Raw genomic sequence first — 26,391 nt, forward strand, 5'->3', positions numbered from 1 at the left:
GGAATATATATATATATATATATATATATATATATATATATATATATATATATATATATATATATATATATATATATAATTAGTCCTGCAGTGCAAATATAGGTGAAGCCAGAGGTGCACGATCAATATGTTGTATGTATGAAGAAGCAGGATCAGCACACATCACACATAAAAAGAAGCATTTCATCTGACATTTCGGTCCCACATCTTTGAAAAAGGTCCCCATGTGGGACCAAAACGTCGGATGAAATGCTTCTTTTTATAGAATAAATAATCACCTTTTCATCACTAACAGTGTGCTGATCCTGCTTCTGATAGGGGTTCCCAAACTTTTTCATACCGCATACCTTTTTAAAGGCTCCCGGTGTGCACTCATTCTACACGGATCTACATTTACTACATTTTAGTGAGTAATATATATAGGGAGATGGCCCTCTCCTGAATGCTTGGTCTCCCAACCCCACCCCGTTAAGGATAATCCTGCTGTTAAGAAGGATTAAAAGCCCAAAAGCCTGAATGGTTTCTTACTAAATGTAGACATTTTCCATTCAATGTGTAAAAAAAGTAGGTCCTGTTTGTCTTTTAAGGCTATATAATAGAGTGCTGGGGTAAGGTGTTTAATATGTGATACAAGTGTTGGACTGGGGTGCACGGGGCCTACCGGGCCTGCAGCCTCAGGGCCCTCCCACACCATCAACTGGGCCCCCCAGCCGCAAACTCCTGAAAAACCTATACCTGATAGGCCTCTGGGAGAAAGGAGATAAACAGACTTCACAATATTTTAACAGATAGTTATTATTAAAATGTACATAGAAACAAAACTCTGCTGGTAAATACAGTACTACACCACTGCAAAGGAATGGGTGGTTCCAGCCACAGAGACGTGCTTTACTCATACAGGTGGATCAGTACTAGTTGTGGAGGCATGGCAAAATGCAGGATAGAGATGTTCCATTGTGCAGCAAGGAAACTGAACCATGTGTCTGTCACCAGGGACAAATCATCTTTTCCTGTCATAAAACAGAACAAAATGTATGTTGAATTTGAATCTCCCTTGCATGATTTTTGATTAATCTGTAAAAAGTAGGCATATTTTGTCAAGGAGAGGTCAATGCTTCACTAGCATGCAGAATCTGTTCATACCCTGGATAAGCAACTAGAGATGAGATCCTGGTTCTGAACATGGATACGCTTATAGCACAGGAAGGGGCAGTCTATAAAGAAGCGCTCTATCAAATAAAACTGCATGTTGTTGAAAAAGGAGTCCAGGCTGCAGGTGAGGTGACTACTGCTACAGTTTATTTTTTATGGTGCTGTCAGGACAAGCAAAGCAGAAAATAGACAGATAATACCATTAAAGTGGTGTAAAATATCATAAAAATTGCCCCTGCAAAAGAAACACTTGTTCAAAGCTATGTTACCTTGGTGGAAGACTCGGCAACTCTACTTCACTGCTGCAGTCTGCAAAAGAGGAGACATATTTAAACTTTGCAAAGAAGTCTGTGTATATATTTGTCTCCCTAGCATTGGTTGTTAACAAAAGCTGTGAGTTGTAGTGAAGAAAAGGCTGAAGTTCTGTAAGAAAGCCAACAGTGAAAATTATTTACGTGCAAGCAATTGTGTGTGTTAAAGCATGCAAACTGTCCTATTATGTTTCCATTATAGAAGTCCATAGGAAAATGTGCTGCACCAATAATTTAGCCAAAGCTCTCCAGTTCTTATTAAAGTAAATCAGAAAATTGTATACAAAATTGATAAAACAAAAAGTTGTGGGTTTGTAGTGACAGGCAAAGCTAACACAAAAAAATGATTTGATGAATAAGAGCCCTGCTCAAATACTATGATGGAAGGCTGGGCAAAATGGCAGAAGCTTAATTGCTTATGCAGAAACTCTCTTGACACTTTTCTGCTCCGTTCTATTGCTCCAGTAACATTCCAAGATAAATCTGTGTAGAGGAGCACCAGGAGCTGCTTCCTGCATCTTCAGCTCCTGCCATTTATTCCACCTACAATCTGGACAGAAGAGCAGGGGTCATTTCTGTTATAGCACTAGTGTAAAACTCTACGATTATTCAAACTAAAATAAAAAATTACTAGAATTTGCATCTAGTTCAGAAGAGCATCCTTTAAACATTGCTTTCAAGAGGTGGAATACAGTCTAAATGCCTCTCACTACCTTTCACCACCATCCATATCAATCTATGGAAAGTGCTGTGCCTGAACCTCTCGTCGAGGAGACCAGTATACAGTCCTCAGCCTCTGTTCTGTGACAGATGACCGAGGCCACCAAAATATATAATGTAGAGATTGACATGGTAGGTCTTGTAAAGCTTATATATATATATATATATATATATATATATATATATATATATATATATATATATATATATATATATATACCATTTTGCTAACACTGAAGTGACTTTATTCTATAACTGATAAAGAGCAGTAGAAAATGTTTTATAGAAAAAATGAAATCTCATTCTGAAACTTAACATCAAAGCGCTCTGGGATTTATTGCAGCAATTACCAAGGAGAACAAAAACCTAAGTGAAGGCCAATGAAATTGGTTCCTACTAGTAATAGAATATGCAAGCTTTATTCCAAGAAAAAAAAGAACATGTAATCAACATTTCTATCCTCAGAAACCGCTGAATTGTTGAAAGTAAAATACCAAACCTTCCCAGCAGTTTCCATAAATAAGTACTTTTAATATGACCATGGGAATAATGTCCTGCCTACTGTTTTTTTAGCAAAAACATTTCATATTTCATTAATACTTCCAGACCATGTAAACTGTAATTTTGCTCTTCTATGATTAAAGTTATGTTTTGTGGTTATCTAGAAGCACGCAGAAAGCCAAAAAGAAAGTGAGAATGGTTAGGGTCTCTTGTAAAAGAATACATTCCAGATATGAAGCAAGGGGAAAATATACGCATGGTGTTCAGCCTAATATCTGACAAGCAGAAGTATTATAGAATAATCTCTGAGGCCCTCTGGATGTTTTAAATTCTTGCATTTCTAATGCTGAGCAGGTCAATGTTTGTAAAGCCACAGTTGATGTGTCTCAAATAATGTATATGCAGTGCAAACTGTAGGAGGAAGCAGCCATAGGATAGACTTAGATGCTCTTGGGCAGTGGATGCTCTTATTGGCTGAATAATTACTGTGATAAATAATAAACATTGCACAGCAGGTGCATGTCTGTATACACTATAGTCATTGTAATTTTAAAGAAGGTAACCTGGTAAACAAAAACTTGTTTGCCAAATACTGTGACAATAATAGAAAATGATTCTCGTTTATTTTATACTTTTTTATACTTTAGAAGTCTTTGTTCTAAGAAAATAATTAAAGCCTATCACATTTGCAATGGCAAAAATGCAGTGCTTGGGGACAATAAGACGTAGTATATGCACAGCCACACTTTATTTCTGTTAGTTTTTCAAAAATGACTGAAGAACCAAATGGTCCATTATTAGAAACCACTATATATGGGCCACAGGGCCTTAAATAATCCCCGGCATACAGAGGTATTCCAGGTAAAATATTATACGGTTAAGGCATAGTTGATTTATTGATATCCCAATCTGAGTATACTTTTCCTTTTATGAAAGATTCCTAATTTTACAAAATCTATGTTAAAAATCCATGCACATATATTCTTCCTTCATGGATTCCCTTCATGGATGTGGTGTGATCCCCTTGAGCAGCAATAATTGTAACTAAAAGTTTGCGGTAACTGTTGATCAGTCCTGCACATTGACTCTGAGAAATGTTTGCCCATACCTCCATACAAAACAGCTTCCGCTCTTGGATGTTGGTGGGTTTCCTCACGTGAAGTGGTCTTTCCACAACATTTCAATTGGATTAAGGTCAGGACTTTGACTTGGCCATTGGAGAACATTCACTTTATTCTTCTTTAACCATTTTTTGGTAGAACGATTTGTGTGTTTAGGATTGTTGCCCTGCTGCATGATCCACTGTCTCTTGAGACTCAGTTCAGATGTCTTGACGTTTTCCTTTAGAACTCTCTGGTATAGTTCAGAATTAATAGTTCCATCAATAATGGCAACCCATCCAGGCCCAGATGCAGCAAAACCGGCCCAAATCATAACCCTTCCACCGCAATGTTTCACAGATGGGATGTTTCCTATGCTGGAATGAAGTGTTTTTCTTCCTCCAACTGTAACGCTCCTAATTGAATCCAAAACGTTATATTTTGGCATCATCCATCCACAAAACATTCTTCCAGTATCCCTCTGGTTTGTCCACATGATATTTAGCAAACTATAGATGGTAAGCAATATTTTCGGGGGAAAGCAGTGGCTTCTCTTTGCTACCCTACCATACTCACCATTGCTGTTCAGTGTTCTCCTGATAAAGGACTCATGAACATCAACATTCACTAATGTGAGACAGGCCTTCAGCTGCTTAGATGTTACTCTGGGTTCCTTTGTAACCTCTCGAAATTGCAGTTGAAGTTATCATTGATGGTTGACCACTTTTAAGTAGGATAACAACGGTATAGAATTAACTCCATTTCTATACCATCTGACTTGATTGGTGGAGTCCAAACGCTTTAGCGATAGTCTTGTAACCTTTGCCAGATTTATGGTCATCAACAACTTTAGAGGTCCTCAGACACCTCCTTTGTTTGAGCGTCAAACACATCCATAAATGTGTTGTATGTATGATCAGGCTTTGCTGGATCCCTGTTCTTTAAATAAATCAGGGACTCTAACACACCTTATTGTCATCCCATTGATTTCACCTTCAAATTATATGATAATCCTAGGGATTCACTCACCTTTGCCACACACATGTTATTGGATCATTTTTTTTCAATAAATACATGACCAAATATAATAGTTTTTGTTTCATTTGTTTAACTAGGCTTTCTTCATCTACTTGTTTGAAAATTAGATGATGTTTTAGGTCACATTCATATAAAAATATTTTAAAGGGTTTACAAGTTTCAAGCACATTCATATAACGCGTTGATGTCATTTTGAAACTCAATAAATTCATTTCCTTATAGGCCGTGAGTGCTTTATATATTTATATAGAAAAACAAAGTCACAAGTTGTAAATCTTGTCTAGTAACCAGTGTAGTTAGTAAAACTGCATAAACGACTTGCATAATTCCGGCAATGTTAGTAACTATGGCAGAGCAAAAAAAATCTTATGTACATTTTATTTTTGCAGTTTCACCGCTACCTCCCAGCTTTATAAACGTGTTTTTTATATGATGTATAATGGTTTAAAAGTTAAAAGGTTTTCTGCTTTTGACACGACCATTAGAATTTTTGTCCATGCCTTTACAGTTCTGCAGAAAATCAGATGCTTGCAGTAGAATCTGTGCAGTATATAGTAATGAAGCAGCTAGGGGCTATATTTACCTGTGAGTTCAGAACAAGTTGAAAAATTACAGGTAGTATCAAGAGTGGATGCATGAGAGTTAAAATACATTTTTAAAAGCTGTGTTCTTTTAGCCACAATCTGCACCTGTGGCACAGTTCCTAATATGTTGCTATATTTAGAATAAGAAAAAATTGTGAAAATCACAGGATGAATAATATATACACGTACTATAAACACAGACTGCAATTACTGTAAGCAAACATGCAGTATTTTCTTTGGATTGTACTATACATTTTAGAAATGTATTCTGCCGCTATTTAGCATGATTCATTATTGAAATGCATACAAGAACATGAGGGCCAGAGCTTTAACAAACAAGCATGAAATATTTCATTCCCAAGAGACTTAACTGCCCTTCCACTGATACTGTATAGCAGACATTATCAAAACAGAAATATTACATGCACAACAGACTTGTGAGTTGCTTTGTAAAACGATTAATTATTGCCAATAGTAGTCTGTTATTTTCCCATAAGAAATGTATCCTATGCACAATTTTCATTAATTATGACTTATTTTTTTGCTTTCAGCAACCTGATTTAATTAAACTATTGCAATACATTATGTAAAGCAGTGTGAAGGCACTGTTGGAACATTTTGTTATTATCAGAGAATCAGAACATAATTATACAAACTCATAATTTCTTGTTTGTTGCCAGTACCATAAATAATATAAAGACAGTTGGTGGCCTTCCAAGATAATTTTATGGGCCACTGTCTTCTCAAGGGTTCCATAGACTTCTTTGTATAATATGATCATTTTAATTGAATTTAAAATGTGATATGAACTTTGTTCTTCAGAAAAACATTCTGCCATATCGACAAAATCTCCACTAAATCCGTGCAATTGTAACTTTAACAATTGTCCCTGTCTCCCATCTGCTTTTATACTGCCAGCTTCAGTGAATCCCCAAAGATGTTAGCTTGAAAAACCCACTCTGGGAAAAGATGGTTATATGGGCACAGTACCAGCATGTCACCTAAAGAACCTGACACCAAAAGTAAAGCCTCCGTTGATGTCAGGGATTGGTGGTTTAAGAAATGCCTACTTGAGGTTGTTTTTTGCCAAAATTGGCTACAAACATCAAATACTGAAATGTCCACATATGTTAAAAAAAGAAAAAGATATAAACGGTGTACTCACTTTTTCAAATAACTATACAATAGGTTACTTGTGTACCCTGTAATAGCACTTTTGGTGGTGCAACAATGGCTATGTGGCTTCTTAATTTGACAGCACTGTGATACTAAACAGCGGCAGAGGTGAAAGCCGTGAAGTGAAAGCAGTTTGGGTTTCCTTATTACTTATCATTGCAATCACTGCACAAATCTCCCTACTGGCAGTTACAGTGGCAGTGTTATAGCTGCAGATACCTTGCTTCTAGATGTGGGGGTGCAACGCTTAGATTGCCAGTTCTCACAGCCTCTGACTATATATAAATAATACACAAAAGCCATGAATATCTTGTAAATTATATCTTTATAAATGGTGAGTACTGATGTCATCAGTTATAAACGGTGAGTAGTGATGTCATTTCTGTCACAAGACTTACTAAAGCTTATGTATTATAATAAATTAAGTATCCCTTGTTGGAAAATATGAGGATATTAGAAGTCGGCCTCATGTTTTTATATGGTCATGAAACTCCTCGGTAACTTATAATATCCTTATCTTTTACAATAAGGGGTACTTTACTCACTAAATATAATAAACTTGGCACGTCAGTACAAACTGCCTCTCACTGTATTTAATATACAGGTATGGGATCTGTTATATGGAAACCCATTATCCAGAAATCTCTAAATTACAGGAAGGTCATTTCCCATAGACTCCAAATAATTTTTATCCAAATAATCCAAATTTTAAAAAACAATTTCCTCTTTCTCTGTAATAATAAAACAGTACCTTGTACTTGATCTAAACTATGATATAATTAAACCTTATAGGAGGCAAAACTAAACTAGCGGGTTTATTCAATATTTCAATTATTTTCTAGTAGATTTAAGGTATTAAGATCAAAATTACGGAAAGATACTTTATCCGAAAAACTCCAGGTCCCGAACATTCTGGATAACTGGTCCCATACCTGTACTTGGGTGTTAGTACCCAGTGCACCCTCAGCGTAATGTACTTGGCTGCCAGTATCCACTACCTCTCACTGTATATAGTGTGCTTGGGAAGCTAGAACCCAACAGCTTTCAGTGTTTGTAATGTGCTTGGAGTGCAAGTACTCCCTGTCTCTCACAGTTCACGGACTACTCTCACTGTATAATAAAATGAGCATGTCACTACCCACTTCACAATATAATGTGATGTACTGTAATGAGATCCACAGGCAGTGATTTCTATTCAAATATTCTCCATTTCTATTTAAATATTCTACATGAACAGAAATCACTGCTTATCATATCCATCCCAACACTCATGGATATAATATGACCTTATTAAGCAAGCATTGCTTTCCATATGTAATGCACTCAACTAAGCATGGCATTAATGGCTAAGCATCAGTTATATAGTCAGACAAATTAGGTTCTAAATACAATACCTCTTTCAGGAAATCTGGTAGTTGAAATTCACCTTTATAAACCTGAAGAAACAAAAGAATTAGGACATTATTTGTTCTCATTGGGAACCATCATTAAATCGTTTGTTTGCATTTAGTAGAGCGAGCTACTGGTTGGGACATTTTTTGTCAAAAGTATGGAATGCATGGAAATAAAATGCTTAAAATGACTGCGTTATTTCCTTCGTATTTTAACTAGTGTTAAAGGGAAGAGTGGTCTGTGTTATCACATTCTGTAAGAAAAGGTAAATAAAAGATTGACTAGAAATGCTCTACCGAGCTAGAAGCTCAACATTGGTGTACTGTAACTTAAATGGCTTGCTTAAATTATGTGCCACATTCAAACCAATGGGAAAAAGTTGTTTTGTGGTTTGTGTAAAACTTATAGAGGAAATTTTTGGAGAACTTATAGAAGAAACTTTTCAACTAATTCAGTTCCAGTTTTTCCCTTAGACTTTAATAGCGTTTTCTCGTGATAAACAATGAGATACATTTTTCTCATCTAACTGGCCCAATATGAGAAATGTTTGATTTCATTTTATATAGTCCTGTAGAATTGCGAATGGCATTTGACTTCCAAAGATAAGAAGGATAAAAACGATTGTTTTTTTATTGGTCACTAGCTGCTGGTATGCAACGTCACTGCTTGCGTTTTCCTTTATTTGCCCTGCACCCTTCTTTACCCTGCAACAAAGTTATAATAAAAACCATCTCTGCATTTAATCATTATGCAGCTGTCAGGTCTGTAGAGTGGAATTGAAGTGTGTCTGCATCCTGCCAGAAAGTAAGTCTTTGCACAGAGTAATGTAAGTGACGCATGCTGCACTGCACACTACCTAACACCAGAGGAATATAATATTACTAGACAAGCTGCCCTGGATTGTACTGCTTTGTTTTGGGGGATTATTAAGATGGTCTTTAGAAAGATATAGAGCATGCAGAAGGGATAACAGTTAAGATAACAGAAAAGAGAAGGAAATAAAAAAGGGGATAATGGGAAATGTAAAAGATGAAAATGAAGGGGAAGAGTGGAAGGAAAAAAAGAATAAATTAAAAGGGAAGCAGAGAAGAAAAATGGAAATATGAATGCTGGAGAGAAAAGAGGATATGGAAGTATGGAACAAAGTAAAATTAGAAGTACTGTATGGAGAAAAACAGAAAAGAACAGAGCTCAAAGGATTATGGGGATTCAGAAAGAGAGAGGAGAGGGAATGAGAGACTACAAGAGAAAGATGGGTGGAGAAAGGCAGATAGGGTTGACATTTTTCTTTGCAGCAATCGGGACAGGCACATGGACTATGACCTCAGGGGTGGGACATTGCCTGTTTGGGGTGAGATTACGATGTTTAGTGGTGGGCTGTGACTAGGCGTCCTGTGATTGGCCATTTTGTGTCAGGAGGACAGTCCTGTCCAGTTTTCAGACAAATTACATTCTATTGTAAACTGACATAAATACTGGGGCCAGAACTTCTCATCGCATTGCAGAAGTCCTATGCAACTGCACAATTGCTAGTCAGATGGATCTTTGCCAGGTCAGACATTATTTCTACCTTTTTGTCAGGAGATCTAGATTATGCCTAGGAAGCAGCTTTGCGGCCCAAGAATTGGGTTATAATTAATTACATATTACATTTTGATACTTTTGTCTTTAATACTTTAGTATATTCTGTCAACTATAGTAAATTCTTAAATGTGTGAAGATTGCTTTAGTTCAGTGATCTAATCCTCTCATTGTATTTAAATATCTAGAAATTAAAGTTACTTCTATTAAGCCCTGCACTTCCTGGCTCTTTTCATTTCTAAATACTCATGTAAGAAAAGCCATATTAATATTTGTTGCATCTGTAGTTGTCTACATTTGCAAAAGATTTTCACATTTTCAGGCAAAAATTATTCCAATAATCTTCACAACTTCACCTCCTAAAGCCCTCAACTCAGTCTTAGCCTTGTGTTTGATACAACACTTTTAAAAATATTACATCTCCCCTGAGCTAAACAAGCAAACATAATTGTAAAGATTTATTGTCTAACATCTGCATTGCCTCTATTTACTGCTGACCTTGTTCTTTGTCTCTCTTTATATCAAGCCATCCCCTGGGCCTTTTTATGGATCCAATAACCTCTTAACATTTTTTTTAGCATTCTAATGCTTCCATAAAAGTGTTTAGTTCACTATCATATTTATAGTGTGTTTTATTGCTATTTCTAGCACTCTAAACTAATAGCTCTCATCAGGGCCGGGCCAGCTGGGCGCCCCAGGCAACCCAGCTGGCCACATCGACCCTCTGCCGCGAGCAACATCAGTGCGCGCCTACACGCGAGCGCACACATGCGCTCCTACACGAGCACACACATGCGCGCCTACACGAGCACACACATGCGCGCCTATGCAAGCGCACGCAGCGTCACCCCCTCACAGTGAGCGCGCACATGCATACTGACACATGCGTCATTCACTCGGCAACAGCAGCAAGCCAGATTCAGAGGCCCGTACTGGGGTAGGCAGTAGTGGAACGTACATGCCTGGCGCCCCCCAAGCTTTGCGCCCTAGGCATGTGCCTACCCCTAGTTCCGGCCCTGGCTCTCATAAGCAAAGTCTACTATTTATACTAGCATTTATTATTTTGTCAAAATAGTTGACTTTCTCAAGTCATTAAGTAAGCAAAAGTGTAATGTGAAAAGTTGTGTAATTGTTTAAAACAGTGTTACTTAAAAACAAATTAGCTCAGAGTATGAACCTGTTTTGTCATCAACAACAAAAAATAAACAACTCTTATAAAGAAACATTTAGGAGTTAGCTGAAGATTGTCCATGGAACTGGATTTATAATGGTATTTGGTATTCTACCTGAACAAAGCATAAGACAACATTGTGAGCCCCACACCAAAAAGACAGTCAAGGTGCAGCGTGTATAAGAAGGGAGATCAAAACAAGAATATAAAAAAAACCCACAAGCCCCACCTGTACTAGCCATGGTAGTATGTCAGGAGCCATTATTAAGACAGCAGATGTTTCTCTGTTTTTTATATTCTGGCACCCAGCTATTTAGCTTCTACAAAGTACATATATCATACCCAGTACTCTGTTTCCTGGGCATTTTTCCCCATAATATACAATTTTAGGAGGCTATAGCATTAAATAAGCTTAATATTTAAGAAGATTATATTATATTATGTAAACTGTCAAATACTAATGATAGCTTTAACATATTATACCTAGTTATGAAGCAGGGAACTCCAGTCTTAGGTTTTCTTTGCAACTCCAGTCTTAGGTTTTCTTTGCAAACGTTTAATAAAAGGTACTTTTTGGAACAAACTTAACAAACTTACCCTTCTTGTGTTGTCAAGGACCTTCTGATCTGGCTTTCCGTAGTTGGGTGGGTTTGCATATGGATCATAACCAAGTTTGGCTAACATTGGTGCAATGACAGGCATGTCTCTTAATACATCTGCTGGTATTTTCCCAACCCATTTTGACAAAGCTTCAACATTTACTGGCTTAATAACTTGGTCAGTGGATCTTTCAACTCTGAAAAAAGAAATGTACAATTAATAAAAGCAATTCACTAAACCAAAGTTTTAGTACAAGGTTGGGGGTTTACTATCCCAGGTCCCAACAATTCTGCATAATAAGTCCCATACCTGTATTAGAAACAGACCCATGTACTGTTAGTGAGACAGCCACTCTGCACACTACTCCCCCACATTATACATTCCGCATGAAATTAAGCACCAACATAATGTGCCTCTTCTGTATACGCCTAGTTCCAGCCATGATTAGAAACAGGTAACAGTTCCCTTGCCATAAAGCTTCCCCCTTTACACTACTTTTACTTCCTTAGCTCCATTTCTCTAACTCTCCATTGTTTTTCTCTTCTTGTTTAATCCTTGCTCTTTTCTCTCATGTCCTTATTTTTCAACCACTCCTTCCTTCTCCATTTTTTTTACCCATCTCTTCTTCTTCCCAATTCTGTTATGTTGTTCCTTTCTTACACATCATTTTTGAGAGAAAATTAAGCCTGGTTTATATCAATAGATTATATCAATAGTTCCCATTTTTTTTTTTTTTAAGATTAGACTCTACACTTTTGGAAATGCCAAGCGTGACACTATAAAAAAAAAAGCCAGAATTTCTGGCTAAAGCGCTACGCCATATATCCCAAAATTTTCAAATCAGACAGGGGGGGGGATGGAAAAGTCTGCTCTGCATGGCAAAATTATATTGACATTCCCACATTTTCACCACTGATTACAAACCATTAGTAGAGAGAAGAGCAAGATACACCACATGTGACTGCAGCTTTAAGCATTATGTGCATTCATGCAGACATATATCAAAGTATATTAATATGATATACATGCATGTTTGTACATATTACTATAATACTACATGGCCAGGCCCCAGCAAATAGAGATGCTAGGTGTAATCCCTAGGCGGGACTACTGTATTAATCGCACCATCTTTCCTTGCCTTCCTGAATCAGATTTAGGTTTGTGCATGAACAGAAGTGTTACGTCAAATTGAAAGCAACTACAAAGCATGTGCCAATATAAATCTGGCAGGGTCAACTAGGAATGCAGGCAAAGATGGAGCATCGGAGCAGCAATTTTACTAGTTTTGCCACCATCCAATAAATAGGGTTTTCCTTGTCCCTTAACTTAATGCTTACATAGCTTGTAGAATACTCATCCTGTATTAAACTATACCATTGAATAATGCAAAGTGTCTATACCTACACATAACATAAAACATACAGCTCAAATATAAAACACTGCTTCTAAATCAACCATTTTCATAAGAATATACTTTTCTAGTATGTGTCACTGTGTAATCACATATACTTGCAAAAATCAGCAATGCAGTGCAGCATAAACCATGCTACTCCACAGTATGGAAGCCATGGTGCTAAATATTATGGAAGGATCCACCAGGCCCCAAGCATTTCAATAGATTCCATACCAAAACATACATGTATTTTAAGATGAATCCAAGCACAACACAACAGATATATTGTAGGTACATCCCTTAATCAGATATCAAGCTACTTGATTGGGTTATTTAAAGATGTCGGTCCACCTTAGGGCCCCCTAAAATATTTTTCAAATGCCAACAAACCCCCAGAACTAGGGATGCACCGAATCCACTATTTTGGATTCGCCGAACCCTCGAATCCTTTGCGAAACATTCGGCCGAATCTGAACCCGAATTTGCATATGCAAAATTTTTACTTCCTTGTTTTGTGACAAATTCACGCGATTTCCCTCCCACCCCTAATTTACATATGCAAATTAGGATTCAGTTTCGGCCGGGAAGAAGGATTCGGCCAAATCCTGCTGAAAAAAGTCAGAATCCTGGCCGAATCCTGGCCGAATCCTGGATTCGGTACATCCCTACCCAGAACTAATACCAGGCATATGTTCCACATGCAGAGCTGGGCACACACAGGCAGAGTATGGCACACCCAAGGACCATAGGGCAGGCAGAGTATGGTACACCCAAGGAGAATAGGGCAGGCATAGTATGGCACACCCAAGGAGAATAGGGCAGGCATAGTATGGCACACCTCGGAAGCAGAGGGTGGGCAGAGTATGGCACACACAGGGAGCATAGGTCAAGCAGAGTACGGCACACACAGGAAGCATATGGCAGGCAGAGAATGGCACACCCAAAAAGAATAGGGCAGGCATAGTATGGCACACCCAGGGAACATAGGGTGGGCAGAGTATAACACACAGGAAGCATAGGGCAGGCAGAGTATGGCACACTCAGGGAGCATGGGGCAGACAGATTACATGTTTAATGCCACAATTTGTAGAAACACAGGAACTAAATGGTCTGGTTGTGCTGAGGTACCTTTTTCTGCATACTGAAGTCATTAATGCATTAATCATCACTGTCATGAAAAATATTCACACAGCACAACATCAATACCAGGACAGTTATGTTTTATTTGTCTGACTATAATAAAATGTGCAAATGCTGGGTCTCACTGAAGTTGTACTGCAAGCAGCCTGCAATTGAACAGGTTAAAAAAATGCATTATAACATTCATTAATCAAATAGACAAGGCACAAGGTGCTTTCAAGCCAGATGCTTGCAATGATGGGGGCTGCTACTCTGGGTCAAAACAGCTTTTCCCAAATAGTGACTACCTGTTGGTGTCCTGACACTGGTCCTGTACCTAACAGCAGGGCCGGACTGGGGGTAAAAAGCAGCCCGGGCAAAATATAATCAAAGCAGCCCACATGTAAAGACGCAATGGTCTGACTTGTACACATCCACTCATATATTGGGGTAAAACTGAAAAAATGTATGCGCATCAAGAGCTGCCTTATGGGTTGTTCACCTTCAATCTCATTTTTAGTATGATGTAGAGAGGGACATTCTGAGACAATTTGCAATTAGTTTTCATTTTTTATTAGTTGTGGTTTTTGACTTATTTAGGGACAGAGTGACTGAGAGTGCAGAGAGAAACAGAGAGGGACAGAGGGACAGAATGACAGAGAGTGCAGAGAGAGGGGAAGAGAGAGGTACAGAGTGACAGAGAGAGACAGAGAGAGGGGAAGAGAGAGGGACAGAATGACAGAGAGAGGGGAAGAGAGGGGGACAGATCGACAGAGAGAGGGGAAGAGAAAGGGACAGAGTGACAGAGAGACAGAGTGACAGAGAGAGGGGAAGAGAGAGGGACAGAGAGAGACAGAGTGACAGAGAGAGGGACAGAGTGACAGAGAGAGACAGAGTGACAGGGAAAGGGGAAGAGAGAGGGACAGAGTGACAGAGAGAGAGAGGGACAGAGTGACAGAGAGAGACAGAGGGACAGAGAGAGGGGAAGAGAGAGGGACAGAGAGACAGAGAGAGATAGAGAGAGGGACAGAGTGACAGAGAGAGACAGAGGGACAGAGAGAGGGACAGAGTGACAGAGAGAGAGAGGGACAGAGAGAGGGGAAGAGAGAGGGACAGAGTGACAGAGAGAGACAGAGGGACAGAGTGACAGAGAGAGAGACAGAGTGACAGGGAGAGGGGAAGAGAGAGGGACAGAGGGACAGAGAGGGGAAGAGAGAGTGACAGAGAGAGAGTGACAGAGAGAGAGCGACAGAGTGACAGAGGGACAGAGAGAGGGGAAGAGAGAGGGACAGAGTGACAGAGAGAGACAGAGGGACAGAGAGAGGGACAGAGAGAGGGGAAGAGAGAGGGACAGAGAGAGGGGAAGAGAGAGGGACAGAGTGACAGAGAGAGACAGAGTGACAGGGAGAGGGGAAGAGAGAGGGACAGAGTGACAGAGAGAGACAGAGTGACAGAGAGAGACAGAGTGACAGGGAAAGGGGAAGAGAGAGGGACAGAGTGACAGAGAGAGAGAGGGACAGAGAGAGGGGAAGAGAGAGGGACAGAGTGACAGAGAGAGACAGAGGGACAGAGTGACAGAGAGAGAGACAGAGTGACAGGGAGAGGGGAAGAGAGAGGGACAGAGGGACAGAGAGGGGAAGAGAGAGTGACAGAGAGAGAGTGACAGAGAGAGAGTGACAGAGAGAGAGCGACAGAGTGACAGAGGGACAGAGAGAGGGGAAGAGAGAGGGACAGAGTGACAGAGAGAGACAGAGGGACAGAGAGAGGGGAAGAGAGAGGGACAGAGAGAGGGGAAGAGAGAGGGACAGAGTGACAGAGAGAGACAGAGTGACAGGGAGAGGGGAAGAGAGAGGGACAGAGTGACAGAGAGAGACAGAGTGACAAAGAGAGAGAGAGGGACAGAGTGACAGAGAGAGGGGAAGAGAGAGGGAAAGCGTGACAGAGAGAGACAGAGAGAGGGGAAGAGAGGGGGACAGATCGACAGAGAGGGAAAGAGACAGAGTGACAGAGAGAGGGACAGAGTGACAGAGAGAGACAGAGTGACAGAGAGAGACAGAGTGACAGAGAGAGACAGAGTGACAGAGAGAGACAGAGTGACAGGGAAAGGGGAAGAGAGAGGGACAGAGTGACAGAGAGAGAGGGACAGAGTGACAGAGAGAGAGGGACAGAGTGACAGAGAGAGAGGGACAGAGTGACAGAGAGAGACAGAGGGACAGAGAGAGGGACAGAGTGACAGAGTGACAGAGGGACAGAGAGAGGGGAAGAGAGAGTGACAGAGAGAGACAGAGGGACAGAGAGAGGGGAAGAGAGAGGGACAGAGAGAGGGGAAGAGAGAGGGACAGAGTGACAGAGAGAGACAGAGTGACAGGGAGAGGGGAAGAGAGAGGGACAGAGTGACAGAGAGAGACAGAGTGACAAAGAGAGAGAGAGGGACAGAGTGACAGAGAGAGGGGAAGAGAGAGGGAAAGCGTGACAGAGAGAGACAGAGAGAGGGGAAGAGAGGGGGACAGATCGACAGAGAGGGAAAGAGACAGAGTGACAGAGAGAGGGACAGAGTGACAGAGAGAGGGACAGAGTGACAGAGAGAGGGACAGAGTGACAGAGAGAGACAGAGTGACAGGGAAAGGGGAAGAGAGAGGGACAGAGTGACAGAGAGAGAGGGACAGAGTGACAGAGAGAGAGGGACAGAGTGACAGAGAGAGAGGGACAGAGTGACAGAGAGAGAGGGACAGAGGGACAGAGGGAGAGGGACAGAGGGAGAGGGACAGAGAGAGAGGGACAGAGAGAGAGGGACAGTGTGACAGAGAGAGGGGAAGAGAGAGGGACAGAGTGACAGAGAGAGGGTACAGCCGAAACATTTATAAGGTACAAGGAGGCCAATAAATCATGCAAAGAAGCTATAAGGCAAGCTAAAATTGCTATAGAAAAGGATATTGCAGCAAGCAGTAAAAAAAATCCAAAATTATTTTTTAAATATGTCAATAGTAAAAAAATGAAGCAGGAAGGGGTGGGACCCTTACTATCAGAGGGGGGTCAGCTGGTTGATGAAAACAAAATAAAAGCGCAGATTCTGAACTCGTATTTTTCATCTGTTTACACAAATGAAGAACCAGTAAGTGAAGGTTTCCTTCTTAACACTCCCAATTCTAGTAATACAACTAATGATGCATGGTTCACACATGAAGAAATTCTAAAGAGACTTGAACATGTTAAGATTAACAAAGGTCCAGGGCCAGATGGTATTCATCCCAGGGTAATTAGCGAGCTTAGCTCTGTGATTGCCAAACCTCTTTACTTAATTTTTCAGGATTCATTGAGATCTGGCATTGTGCCGAGAGACTGGCGAATTGCTAATGTGGTGCCTCTATTCAAAAAAGGATCCCGTTCTCAGCCTCAAAACTATAGGCCAGTTAGTCTGACGTCAGTATTAGGAAAGCTTTTCGAAGGGTTAATAAAGGATAAGATACTGGACTTCATAGCAAATCATAATACTATGAGTTTGTGCCAGCATGGTTTTATGCGTAATAGATCTTGCCAGACTAACTTAATTTCTTTTTACGAGAATGTAAGTAGAGACCTCGATTCTGGGATGGCAGTGGATGTGATTTACTTAGACTTTGCTAAAGCATTTGATACAGTGCCACACAAAAGGTTACTGGTTAAATTAAGGAATGTTGGCCTGGAACATAGTATTTGTACCTGGATAGAGAACTGGCTAAAAGATAGACTACAAAGAGTGGTGGTAAATGGAACATTTTCTAATTGGACCAGTGTTGTTAGTGGAGTACCACAGGGCTCTGTACTAGGTCCCTTGCTTTTCAACTTGTTTATTAATGACCTGGAGGTGGGCATTGAAAGTACTGTTTCTATTTTTGCAGATGATACTAAATTGTGCAGAACTATAGGTTCCATGCAGGATGCTGCCACTTTGCAAAGTGATCTGTCTAAACTGGAAAACTGGGCAGCAAACTGGAAAATGAGGTTCAATGTTGATAAATGCAAGGTTATGCACTTTGGCAAAAATAATATAAATGCAAGTTATACACTAAATGGCAATGTGTTGGGAGTTTCCTTAAATGAAAAGGATCTAGGGGTCTTTGTAGATAACACGTTGTCTAATTCTGGGCAGTGTCATTCTGTGGCTACTAAAGCAAATAAAGTTCTGTCTTGCATAAAAAGGGCATTAACTCAAGGGATGAAAACATAATTATGCCTCTTTATAGGTCCCTGGTAAGGCCTCATCTGGAGTATGCAGTTCAGTTTTGGACTCCAGTCCTTAAGAGGGATATAAATGAGCTGGAGAGAGTGCAGAGACGTGCAACTAAATTGGTTAGAGGGACGGAAGACTTAAATTATGAGGGTAGACTGTCAAGGTTGGGGTTGTTTTCTCTGGAAAAAAGGCGCTTGCGAGGGGACATGATTACACTTTACAAGTACATTAGAGGACATTATAGACAAATGGCAGGGGACCTTTTTACCCATAAAGTGGTTACCCCTTTGACTAGAAGAAAAGAACTTTCATTTGAAGCAACGTAGAGGGTTCTTCACAGTCAGGACAGTGAGGTTGTGGAATGCACTGCCGGGTGATGTTGTGATGGCTGATTCAGTTAATGCCTTTAAGAATGGCTTGGATGATTTTTTGGACAGACAAAATATTAAAGGCTATTGTGATACTAAACTCTATAGTTAATATAGGTATGGGTATATAGAATTTTAATTAAAAGTAGGGAGGGGTGTGTGTATGGATGCTGGGTTTTCATTTGGAGGGGTTGAACTTGATGGACTTTGTCTTTTTTCAACCCAATTTAACCATGTAACTATGTAACTATGGAAGAGAGAGGGACAGAGTGACAGAGAGAGGGGAAGAGAGAGGGACAGAGTGACAGAGAGAGAGAGACAGAGGGACAGAGAGAGGGGAAGAGAGAGAGACAGAGGGACAGAGAGAGGGGAAGAGAGAGGGACAGAGTGACAGAGAGAGACAGTGACAGAGAGAGAGGGACAGAGAGAGAGGGACAGAGGGACAGAGAGAGAGGGACAGTGTGACAGAGAGAGGGGAAGAGAGAGGGACAGAGTGACAGAGAGAGGGGAAGAGAGAGGGACAGAGTGACAGAGAGAGAGAGACAGAGGGACAGAGAGAGGGGAAGAGAGAGGGACAGAGAGAGAGAGACAGAGGGACAGAGAGAGGGGAAGAGAGAGACAGAGGGACAGAGAGAGGGGAAGAGAGAGGGACAGAGTGACAGAGAGAGACAGAGTGACAGAGAGAGAGGGAGAGAGGGACAGAGTGACAGAGAGAGAGACAGAGTGACAGGGAGAGGGGAAGAGAGAGGGACAGAGGGACAGAGAGGGACAGAGAGAGGGACAGAGTGACAGAGAGAGACAGAGGGACAGAGAGAGGGGAAGAGAGAGGGACAGAGTGACAGAGGGACAGAGAGAGGGGAAGAGTGACAGAGAGACAGAGTGACAGGGAGAGGGGAAGAGAGAGGGACAGAGTGACAGAGAGAGAGAGAGATAGATAGAGTGACAGGGAGAGGGGAAGAGAGAGGGACAGAGTGATAGAGAGAGACAGAGAGAGTGACAGAGAGAGAGGGACAGAGTGACAGAGAGAGACAGAGTGACAGAGAGAGAGGGACAGAGTGACAGAGAGAGACAGAGTGACAGGGAGAGGGAAAGAGAGAGGGACAGAGAGAGGGGAAGAGAGAGGGACAGAGGGACAGAGAGAGACAGAGGGACAGAGAGAGGGGAAGAGAGAGGGACAGAGGGACAGAGAGAGACAGAGGGACAGAGAGAGGGGAAGAGAGAGGGACAGAGTGACAGAGAGGGACAGAGAGAGGGGAAGAGAGAGGGACAGAGTGACAGAGAGAGAGACAGAGTGACAGGGAGAGGGGAAGAGAGAGGGACAGAGAGACAGAGTGACAGAGAGAGGGGAAGAGAGGGACAGAGAGACAGAGTGACAGGGAGAGGGGAAGAGAGAGGGACAGAGTGACAGAGAGACAGAGAGAGGGACAGAGTGACAGAGAGACAGAGAGAGGGGAAGAGAGAGGGACAGTGACAGAGAGAGACAGAGTGACAGAGAGAGGGGAAGAGAGATGGACAGAGTGACAGAGAGAGAGGGACAGAGTGACAGAGAGAGACAGAGTGACAGAGAGAGGGGAAGAGAGAGGGACAGAGTGACAGAGAGAGACAGAGTGACAGAGAGAGGGGAAGAGAGAGGGACAGAGTGACAGAGAGAGACAGAGTGACAGGGAGAGGGGAAGAGAGAGGGACAGAGTGACAGAGAGAGTGACAGTGCAGAAGGAGACAGAGAGAGAGACAGAGAGGGACAGGGACAGAGAGTGACAAAGACTCACAGAAACGAAGTGCAGAGAGAGATCCGGTCTTCAGCGATGTTCACGATTTTAAGGGGGGCCAGCTAATCCTGAAAGAGCAGCACAGCCGGCCCCCCTTTAAATCTAAATCTTGCTGGGCCTGGGACTGTAGCCTCCTGATAGCGCGCGGGCCTGCATAGAGCACGGCAGCACCAGAACAGAGGAGTGGGAGGGGCAGAGCAACAGTGGGAGAGAGGATGCAGCAGTGGTCCTAGAGCCAGCCTGATGCATTGAAAGGCAGTGGCACTTTCTAATAAGGTGCAGAGATCAGGATCGGCCCACTTAAAGAAAAAATAGAGCAGCCTTTCGGGCAAATGCCCGAACAGACAGATTGTCAGTCCGGGCCTGCCTAACAGCTCACCTCACTTAACAGTTTGCACATCACTTTGCAGATTCTGATACAGAAGCTAGGAGTGTGCCAGGTTGCGTGAGTTTCAGGTTGAGAATGGAAATAGTGGGTCAACATTTTTGTGGCTGCATCTCTAGTGCAGAGAATGCAAGTGCAGTCTTTTTGACAACCCTGGTAACCTTGCCTAATGGCAGGAGCATCCCTGGTCCCTGGAACAGCAAAAATCACAGAAACATCAGCCCCTGTGCTGGTGGATTTTGTAATCAAAAATCCCTATCACAAATACACTACATTTGAATCTGGAAGTGAATTAAATAAACTAGCAGTCAAAGGGTTCTGTTTCTAAACATAAAATAAGACGCTATTTCATCCACCAGCATCAGATTGTAAGTTTCAAACCCACCAAATTATTTAGGTGCATGCTATTATTCTTGCATATTTCTACAGATATGGAGAGATGGATGCGTTGATGACAAAGGTGGCAGCACAGGAAATCTGACTGCATACTTACTTAGATAATGATACACCGCCTACTTTGCCAATCATGTCTTCGTGGTGCAACACAGCATCACTCCATGTTATATGAAGAAACTTCAAAAGAGTTCTCATCCAGAGTTCTGGATGCAAAACCAGTTGTTCATAATGTACTAACATGCACGTATCATAACCCACTTCCATGCATTGATTATACATGGTTTCTATAGCACGATTCCACTTTGTCAAGCAGTCTCGATAACTATTTAGATCAAAGCCAGCTATGGTGACTTTCCTTGAAATCATTGAATGTACTGAGGCACGTCCATCCCTCACCATCAGAAGAAATTTGGCATTGGGGAATATCTTGGCTAAATAAGTCAATGATTTTAAAGCAAATGGATCTTTATTACAAAGATATGGTGCTGGTTCTCCATGTTTCACTATGATTTCCAGTAAAAATGCCTGCATGGCTGAATCTAGTACTTCGTCCGTAACACCTGCTTCATCTAACCTTATTTTCTCTTTGCTTGATCGTGCCCACATTTGTTTGACTGCCAAAATACGAGGGATAACCCTGGTTTCTTCTCCACAACGAACGTCTGGGTGGGCATCCAGCATGGCACGCATTAGTGTTGTTCCACTCCGAGGGACTCCTCCAATAAATATTAATGGCATGTCCTTATCATATGTAAAGTTAGAATTTCTTTTGATATCAGTTCTTAATGTTGCCTTGGCAGTCTCAGTTTTAACAGGCTGACTGCGTTCCTCTATCCTGTGATGGCACTCCATTGCATGCTGCCCTAAATAGAATACAGTCACTGAACTTATAACAAGACAGGTCAGGAGCAGGTTTTGCTTGAGTTTTCCAATCATCTTGCTAAAGTAGTACTTCTTGAAACTGATGGCACTGACAAAATTTCCTTAAACTGTCATGCTGAAAAAACTTTACCCCAAGGAGGTCTCTTCCACCTGCAAGACAGATACATTTTGATTATTTAGTAGAATTAGATATATGGGTTTTTTTTGCAAGAAAAAATGGCTTGACTGATAAGACATTTAAATATACTGTTATGTGAATTGCTTTGCAGTAGAACAGGGGTGTCCAAATTTTTTTCTCCAAGGGCCATATGCGGTAAAATATACAAACAGCCAGGCCACTCACTGTGGCCACGCCCATTTTGTGGCCACACCCCCTGCTTAACATGTTCATTTTACAAATTGTAAATAAGTAACACATACAGACAGTGAAACACACACACATACAGTGACGCACACACAGTCAAACACAGACAGATACACACAGTGAAACACACACATACACACACACACACACACATACATACATACATACATACAGTGACACACATACAGACAGATACACACACACACACACACACACAGTGACACACATACAGCCAGATACACACACACACACACACACACACACACACACACACACACAGACAGTGAGACACACACACAGTAAATCACACACTAGATCTGTAACGGACTCCCTTGCCCGGCTGCAGCCTCACTAAATCCACCCCTCCCCCAAGCCAAGCACCGAGCAGTTACTCACAGTTCATCAGATGCACGAAATCCAGCCCAGGTTAGGCAGCAGTGTAGAAGGGGAATGGAGCCATGCTTTCAGTTGTTTACTGCCCCCCCTCCCCGCACTACACTAAACTCCTGTCATGGGGAGGGGAGGGCGGAGTTTAGGACAAGCTTCCTCGAGTCTACACTGAAGCACTGTAGGTTCTGCCCCCCAATGACATGTGGTAGGAAAAAATTTTTTTTCTAGATGCTGAGAGGGGGGAGGGATTTTTACACGCTGCGGGCCAATATAAAATGGATATCTGGCTGCATTTGGCCCGTGGGCTGTAGTTTGGACACCCCTGGTGTAATGAGTAAATATACTTATTTGGAATGGTCTGGATATTAAATTTTAACATTTCACTCTGTTTTTCTCAAAAAAAAGTTCCAAAGCTGTTTCACAAGAAAACTTATTTGTGATTAATAATGAAAGTCTTTTTAGCTTCAGAATACAGAATGCTCCAATAAATGATAGATAAATGAAGATAATTAGAATTTAAAAAAAAATATGCTAACTGAAAATTTATAGAACAGTGTTAATGTATTTGAGACCAACAAAGAAAAAAAAAGTATTTAAAGGGATAACTCACGTTTCAGTTAACGTTAGTATGCTATAGAATGGCCAGTTCTTAGAAACATTTCAGTTGGTCTTCAGTTTTTATTTAGTTTTTGAATTATATGCCACCTTCTGACTCTTTCCCGCTTTAAATTCAGGTCACCGGCAGCAAAAAAAACTATTGTTACTGTTACGTTTTATTAATTATTCTTCCAGCCCTCTCCTTTTACCAGTCTTTCAATCAAACCACTGCATGGTTGATAGGGTTATTAAGACCCTAGCACACAGGTGGTGAAATAAAACTGGAAAGTACAAGAAGCTAAATAATTCATAAATCTTTTAAAAAATTACTTGTGATAAAAAATTAAGAGCAATTGAAAACAGTCTCAGAATATCATTCTCTGCATCAAACAACACTTGAGACATTTGTGTAATATATTATGTCAATGAAAAATACTGGAACACTTACATAATGGTCTTACCAATGATCATACTGGCCTTGTAAGTAAAAAATAACTAATTAGTGTCCTAACATTCACTGTTATTTAGGGCTGCAGTTGGATTTTAAAATATTATGGAAGTGGACATAACAGTATCCGACAAGGAGAAGCATCGGTGAGTCAGCTATCTGTTCATTGTTAACATGTTTATGTAATTTATTTCACAAAGTGAGCTAGCAGCACTGTAACTCAACTCAATTCTATTATCTTGGACTGACGCAGACTCTGTATTTATAGATACTGTCAATGGAAGAATGGAAGGTCAAAGCAATTCAAATTACAGAAGTAATAGTTGATCTACATCATGGTTTGAAATGATACAAAGTAAAAAAAAAAAAATACTTATTTTAAGTGGTCACATCAGTACCCTGATATGCCTCTAAAGCAGCTGAGAGGTAGGGGTCTCCAACTCTGAAACGGTTCTAAATTGATACATTTAGTTGATATATTTCTTATCTTTGACCCTGCTGACCAGAATTCATTCAACAGATACTGCTGAGAAATGTATCAACTAATGTATCAACATGGTAGCAAATTGTAACAGTTCAGAATCTACACTGGGTTACTGAAAGTCCCAGACCATTATTCTTACATTTTGGAAACATTTAAAAAATAAAAGATGGAAAGCAATTGAACAAAATACTATTTTTGGTGAACAATCTGAAAACAACTCACATGAAAAAAGTCTTTGGAAGGTGAACAACCCCTTTAATAGTAAAAATAATAAATAATGGATGCCAATGTGAAACAATCTGCCAAGAAGCTAAAAAAGGGATGGCTCTTGAAAGGGGTTGTTCACCTTAAAACACCTTTTTTGGTTCAGTTGGTTTCAGCTAGTTCACCAGAAATAAAGATTTTTTTTTCTCAATTACTTTCTATTTTCTTTTTGTGACCATTTTTCTAAATGGCAGCTCTGGGAGGGTGGGGTCGCAGACTAATTGTTTTAAATTGATACATTTGTTGTCTGTAGCCCTGCTGAGCAGACTCCCTGAGTTTAATTAAAGGCCACTGCTAGAATTGATACAATAGTTGCTAATATTCCACAGATACTGCTGAAAAATGTAGCAACTAAATGTAGCAAATACAACAGCTCAGAATGCTCCTGGATCACCAAGATGCCAGATTGTAACACTAGAGACAGGAAAATTAAACTTTAAATATTGGGAAAATTGTAAAAATAAAAAATCAAGCAATTGAAAACAGTCTTTTTTTTATGATGAACAATCTGATAACATCTGAACTGAAACTTGTTTAAACTCCTTTAAAAGACAATGATCCTAAACGTAAATCAAACGTAACCATGAGGTACTTGAAGAAAAGCAAGCTGAAGTTTTTATTTATTATAGCCCTCACAGGCCCTTACCTTATTTGCCAATTTGTTGACCAGTTCCATAAGTTAGTCAAATCTCTCTACAAAGCAGCAACACCCAGCATGGGACTTATAGTTTTGCACAATTAACTACTCACTCGCTCACTTCAAACCTCCAAATTAAAAAAGTTAAAATAAACGATTAGTGCAGTGAAAAAAAAATCAAATGAGTAGTAAGAATACATTTTTATTTGTTTTGCTAATGCTTCACAAAGCTTTATATGGGTTGTTCGCCTTTGAGTTAACTTTTAGCATGAGGTAGAGAGTCATATTCTGAGACAATTTACAGTTGCTTTTTATTTCTTATTATTTTGGATTTTTGAGTTATTTAGCTTTTTATTCAGCAGCTCTTCAATTTGAATTATAAACAATATAATCCAAATTATATTGTCCAAATTACCCTAGCAACCCTGCATTGATTTGAATAAGACACTGGAATATGCATAGGAGAGGACCTTACTAGATCCATTAACTTTTTCATATGACTGTATCGCCTGCCTAACTGCTACTTAGCTTCTCCAATTTGCTTCAGAAGGGGAAAAATTATTTCCTGACTCCAAGATGGCTAGATCAGACTAGTCCCTGGATCAACTTGTACTATGTTATCTTCCATAACCTTGTATTCCCTCCCTTAAATTTAAATGCCACCAGTTTGCAATCAGTGCAGCCCAGCATTTATTAAAGGTGTCTTACATGATCTGGCCATCTTGCCTTACTGAGTAGCTCATCAGAAGGTGAAACAGGAAAATGCGAACTTCAGTCTTATTAAAATGATAAAAAATAAAACAAAAAGCAAATAAAGAACTTTATTTGAAAAGTCCACAAGGGAAAGCATTTGTCACCAGTGATTTACCCTTTAAACCTTTTGTTGGCTGCACTGGATGAGATTAGGAAAGGGCAGCAAAGTGTTTTCTGTGCCTCAGCCCTTAAATGGGTTTAAAACTACAGACCCTGGTTTAAACCCTATGACAAGTTCCTGTGACCTTAATTAATTTATTATCAAAGAGTGAAAACATGGTTTACCACAGTTTTCAATTCACCCTTCTACTTCTCTGTTCCTTTCACTCACCATCCACTTCTCATTTCCTAATAGACTGTAAAGCACTTTAAATCTGTTCAGGGGAAATGAGTGTCGGGTTAATTTTCCTTGCAATTCTAAAACACCCGGTTTGTTGCTTTGTAGCAATTCAAAAAACTGTTTGGCTACAAAGTCCAGATGCATGTGTCAGTATTCTATATTGAGTCAGTGTCAGCACGAGGACTTCAAAAAAACATGAAAATAACTCAAACCAACAGAGATTTCTTAAATCCGCTGAATCCACATGAAAATAAAGTTAAACATAC

General features: G+C 40.4%; 1 protein-coding gene across 1 annotated transcript; it reads right to left on the bottom strand.

Moving 5' to 3' along the window:
- Positions 1-777: 777 nt before the first annotated feature.
- Positions 778-22,780, bottom strand: LOC108709642 (protein-tyrosine sulfotransferase 1). The gene is made up of 6 exons (XM_018249669.2): positions 22,609-22,780; positions 21,064-21,998; positions 11,324-11,522; positions 7,977-8,018; positions 1,422-1,461; positions 778-1,010 (listed from the first exon to the last, which is right to left on the bottom strand). The coding sequence occupies exons 2-5, from the start codon at positions 21,900-21,902 to the stop codon at positions 1,444-1,446; spliced, it is 1,098 nt and encodes a 365-aa protein (XP_018105158.1). The 5' UTR covers positions 21,903-21,998; positions 22,609-22,780; the 3' UTR covers positions 778-1,010; positions 1,422-1,443.
- Positions 22,781-26,391: the final 3,611 nt, after the last annotated feature.

The sequence above is a fragment of the Xenopus laevis genome, chromosome 2S, assembly GCF_017654675.1.
Source record: "Xenopus laevis strain J_2021 chromosome 2S, Xenopus_laevis_v10.1, whole genome shotgun sequence".
In the NCBI taxonomy this organism is placed as follows: Eukaryota; Metazoa; Chordata; class Amphibia; order Anura; family Pipidae; genus Xenopus; species Xenopus laevis.